This window comes from Olea europaea, unplaced genomic scaffold (assembly GCF_002742605.1).
Source record: "Olea europaea var. sylvestris unplaced genomic scaffold, O_europaea_v1 scaffold1541, whole genome shotgun sequence".
NCBI classification, from domain to species: domain Eukaryota; kingdom Viridiplantae; phylum Streptophyta; class Magnoliopsida; order Lamiales; family Oleaceae; genus Olea; species Olea europaea.
In genome coordinates, this window is record NW_019233003.1 from 127781 (window position 1) to 132861 (window position 5081).

Here is a 5081-nt window from a genome sequence, read left to right on the forward strand (position 1 = left end):
TAAACACATAAAAACATTTTGGCCATTTCCATAAATTCAGCGATAAAGCCTGAAGCATAAGAATGATGATGATCCTCAGACTCTCTACAATAGGTTGTGCTTGGTCTAAATTACATAATTTATGTACCCTTACCTTACCAAGAATTTTCCCTCTAAAATATGCGCACACGCGCCATTGTAAAAGGTGAGTACACCCTATCTATATTCCAAGGTTGTCAACTTGTCTTTTATTATTAGAGTGATTTGGCTGCTTCAGGAAGATACTGGACCCACAGGAAATATTTGTGGAGGATCTAATTTCTTGAACTCAAGACTTAAATTGAGGTGTCCGTTTATCGAATTATTAGCAAGAGAAATGGAAAACCAAAAGCTTCCAACTATAGAACTAGAAAATCTCGGAACACCAAAATTATCCCATGGCCCTGAATTTTGGTACTGCTTCTCTACACCCAAAAATCCATTCGCTGAAAATTCGAAATAAGAAACATCCCTTGAAGCTCTACGAAACTTCCACTCCATCTCCATCTTCTCCGAACGCAGCTGCTTTCTCTGAAGGAGCTGAGAGTAGAGTCACAGAGGAGGAATCCCCTGCTTATTATGGTATCTTAGCATTTCTTGACATTGTTTAAATTTTTTTTTTTTTAATTTTGTTTTGGAGGAAAACCCAGAAAATTTTGCAGGAATAATGATTTAAGAAACTTGGGTTGTTGTTGATTAGATGGTTTTTAGTGAGTGATTTTGATGATTTTATACCATTGTTATATGTCCTTGATAATTAAGTGTAAATAATAATAATAATAATAATAATAATAATAATAATAATAATAATAATAATAATAAAGGAAAAAAAAAAGAAAAAAGAAAGGGGTTTGCTGCTCATATTAAGCAATCATAATGGATTAGTGATAATGATGAAGATGTAATCCTAGGAGAACAAGTCCCAAGATTTTAGAAATATATCACTTCATAATCTTAATTTTCATGCTGTTACTGCATTGAGTTCCAATAAATTCCATGATATCTCAGTAGACTAAGATAGTTTTCATGCTAAATTTCAACCTGCACATGAAGCAGTATGTCAAAAGTTAATCAATGTCGTTGAGCTTAAGCATTTAAACGAAGTGGTTATAGAGTTCCATAGCTAGAAATGGAGAAAAGAAAAGGATTGTATCAATGCAATACATTTCAGATGGCATAGTGTTAATAAAAGGCTTCATCCTAATTTTATGATTAAGCCCTGATTCCAATTTATAGAGCAATAATGAATGAAACAAAAATTAGAAATGCACACATTGGAACACAGAGGTTTAAACTGACTTATCTTATGGAATTTACACTATAACCGAAAATGAGTACACAGTGGAGATCTCGCATCTCTCTGTCTTTTCTCACACGCTAAGCAAAACAAACACCCCTCAGATTCTTTTATATAGTGTAGGAAGTTTGGGAGAACTAATACTGAGAAATAAATGCCCAATACATCTCTTTAAGCGCATAGTATAACTAGGCTCCATTCAATCAAGCACTTAAATTTTTTAAATGATGTGAGGGGTATGAGTCATTCCAAATGGTTCCCTTGCATTGAAGTTAAACAGTAACCAAGAAAAGGGTGATAGTAGTAAATGTTGATGAAGATATAAGATTATCACTTATCAGGATAGATGACATAAATGCTGTTTGGGCATTAGATTACAAGTCTAAATGTTAAATTGAGGTGAAACCACATAAATATCAGACATTACTTTTTTAATTTATGGCTTTACGATTGATGATATCCACATGCTTCCTATTAAGCTGTATTATCAGTTCTTCTCAAGATCTTTTGTGTTCCTATCCCTTTCTTATAGAAACTTAATTTGATTTATCAGACTAATGTCTTTCTAACACCCTTTCAATTTAAGGATCGTCATCTTCTGCCAGGGTGCAACTGGATCTGTTGGAGCAACTCACTTCTGGTGGCTCCTCTGATAATGGTATTGCCCAGTTTGGACTATAGCACATCAAATTTAGGTTTCCCTTTCCTTTTCCTTCTTCCCAAGATGGAGATATTTACTTCCATTAAACATGACCCTAAGTAGCTAATTTTGGTCATCACTTGACAGGTTATGAGAGTGATGGTAGTTCTGATAGACTGACTATACGTAATCAACTTGCCAAATTGGTTGGAGATCGTGATGATGATTTCAGCGTTCCACTGGGCAAAAATCTGAAGAAGTTTAGTGCCAAATTTTTAACTATTTCTCAGAGGAGAAATATCAAAAGACAGGCTTACTTGAATGAAGTGTCTCGAAGGAATGATTCGGTTTTCTTTGCCACTATTGGAGCATTTGTTCTTTTTCCCCCTCTTATCATTTTAGGAATTGCTATTGCAACTGGTTATGTGCAGCTATTTCCATGAGATAAACTCTGTACATATTGTAGAGATATCACAGTTCCTTGTATTCATATAATCAAATTAGTCTGACAATCAAAGGTCACATTTTTGGATATACAGATCCATTATGACCATTGCATGTAGCCAACAATTTTGGTCAATTAATAGTTTGATTTTAGAAATTTTCTCAAAGGTCGTTTTTGCATTTTATATCCTTTATGCTGTTACAATATGAAGATGAGAGAACTTCGAGACGTTGAGAACCATTTGAGGCGAAATCCTCCTTTTTTTATTTTTGTCAGTGATGTGTTTGTCTGAATTTTAACACTATATTCATATTCACTATTCCATTGATGTATACCAGAAATTTGCAGGCGCTACTCTGTTTATGTTGACATCCAATGGAATACAGGTTTGTTCTTATGCATATCAATGTGCGATTCGATTGTTAATAACCAAGAAATGAACACTGATTTTAGTTATTGAACTCCACATTAAAGTTTACATGTCCATCTATGTTCTTTATTCTGCAAAGTTACTACCTATCAAAATCGAGTAATTACTCATCATGCCTAAGACGTTGTACAGATTTTAATTTCTTGAATTGGAGTTTAAGAGGGAAAAGAATGAGCCAGGTGAACTTTTAGCTGATTGACCCTTAATGTTGATTATAAATTCGTATCTATATGTTCTCTCTTCCTTTCTGATCTTTAGCTTTTGACGCAGCATAAATAATTCTAGATGTTTCGTAGAACTAACGGAAATTCCTTATTCTTTATTCCCATCTTCGCCCACGTTAATGAGGCCTTACCAATCGAATAAGATTGGAGCTTCAGACCATTGAAATTTATGTACAAAACAAATGCAGAATGATTAGGAACAAATTTAGTCTATTCTGTTGCAATGTGATGCTTTGTTAATAGAAAGTACACTAAATTTCTTGAATTTAGGAGTGAAAGCACAAATTGTTGGAAAAAATGGTTATGAAATGGGTCAACTTTGAGCCCAAATTTTAGTGGGACCCACCTTTTAATTAATACGGGACCTAGCATATTCACGTTCTACTCCGCGAGATGATTAATGTGATATATTTATTTATCGAAAACCATTTAAAATTGAATGAAATATTGAGTGTTAAAGTAACCCACATAAACTAAGTATTATGGAAGAATTTGATTTTCCAAACACTTATCCCACGTAGGAAAGTTAGGAAACTTTGGTGTGGTTTATAAGGTGGAAGTTTGGAATTGAGTTTGGGCTCCAAGAGGTACCAATAGTCTTTGAAAGGTGGAAGACCTATATCCTATTAAGTTCGGTCATAAACCCACACGCGCGCCGTTGTTCGGCGGCTCGGCTTGGCACGACACGAGCACGTGCCCGTGTCCGAGTTCGGTGCGGGTGAACCTTTGCATTATATTTAATTTATCAATTTTGATTAGATCAAAATAATATTTCATGTCGTTAGACATCGTGATCGGGAATCTGATGGATCACACACAAAAGGAGAATTAGAAGATTGTGATTTGTCAATTAATCAATTTAACAAATGTTGGATAAATTAATCAATTAGGTTGCTTATTTATAGACCTGAATTGATTAATAGATTAATTAATTCACGGACCAAATTTAATTAAATGGGTTAATTAAATGTTGGACCAGGTCAGGCCAAACCTGTTCGGGCTTATATAAATATGATTAGGATTTTCAAAAATTGTAGAGATTTTTCATTATTTTTGCTAGTACAAGAAAAACCATAATACTATAATCTTGTTCTCTGTGTGGATCACCGTTGGAGGCTGGACAATTGAACAGCTGTGAATGGCGAATTAAGATCATTGGAACAAAGAATAGTAAAGGAGTTTGTAGATTTCAACAAAAAGTACATCTTTTATCACAATTTATATCTAAACACAGATAATTTTTGGTGGGAATCGAAAATTATTTTAATTTTCACTACGCATGTTAAGTAGATTTCCAATCATAAACAAAGTAGTTAGGGACATGTGGATTAAATGTTCTGACATTTTTTTTTTTGAAACGAATCTTCAAACCTCCTGAAATAGATGGATCCCCTTTCTCCTAGACTAACACTCACTTGAATAGTGATCAAGATGACCCGAAATTTGAAAACGACTTTGATGGGTTTCCCTGGCCTATATAGGGCTGCTGGTGTAAACCTTTCAAGATCAAGGATGAGAATCAATGGACATTATTAACATTGTGTGCATTTACTTGAAATTACAAAAACAAAGCATTGGACGTGTTTATTGAAGGGGACAACAACAATAAATAACATGTCTATAATAATTCAAATGAAAAAACTCGATAAAATTTTACGTTAATCGTCAATTTACTGAAACTCTCCTCCTTTATCTAGATATGAGATAGATGAAAACATATCATGAATTGGGCATGTGACAAACTCGTCTATTACCTTTTCCAATCTGCTCAAATTGTTGAATGTGTAAGCATAAATCAATTAATCCTTAGACGAGTGTAGGGTTCTACGATGGGTGAAAATTTCAAGTTTGTTTTAACCTTATTAAGCCATGACATAACATGACGATGCAACAAACTTGGAAGTTAAGGTTCAGATAAGCAGTCCAGTTGTGTGCTCAGCTCGACCTATTGTCAAGTCTTCCGTGAGTACAATGTAATCACATTGCTTCAACAATAAGTTTTTAGTTTTGTACAAAAGGAATCAATA

At 34.0% G+C, this 5081-nt stretch overlaps 1 protein-coding gene across 1 annotated transcript; it reads left to right on the plus strand.

Annotated features, from left to right (window-relative positions):
- Positions 1 to 338: 338 nt before the first annotated feature.
- Positions 339 to 2566, plus strand: LOC111376643. Its single transcript, XM_022999614.1, has 3 exons — positions 339 to 600; positions 1902 to 1973; positions 2103 to 2566. The coding sequence occupies exons 1-3, from the start codon at positions 417 to 419 to the stop codon at positions 2396 to 2398; spliced, it is 552 nt and encodes a 183-aa protein (XP_022855382.1). The 5' UTR covers positions 339 to 416; the 3' UTR covers positions 2399 to 2566.
- The last annotated feature ends 2515 nt before the right edge of the window (positions 2567 to 5081 follow it).

What these genes read in the sequence shown, in the direction of transcription:
- LOC111376643 (XM_022999614.1), top strand. Translation starts at nt 417, where the DNA reads ATGGCCCTGAATTTTGGTACTGCTTCTCTACACCCAAAAATCCATTCG. An exon ending in GGAATCCCCTGCTTATTATG is followed by an intron (nt 601 to 1,901) that starts GTATCTTAGCAT and finishes TTTCAATTTAAG; the next exon opens with GATCGTCATCTTCTGCCAGG. An exon ending in TGGTGGCTCCTCTGATAATG is followed by an intron (nt 1,974 to 2,102) that starts GTATTGCCCAGT and finishes ATCACTTGACAG; the next exon opens with GTTATGAGAGTGATGGTAGT.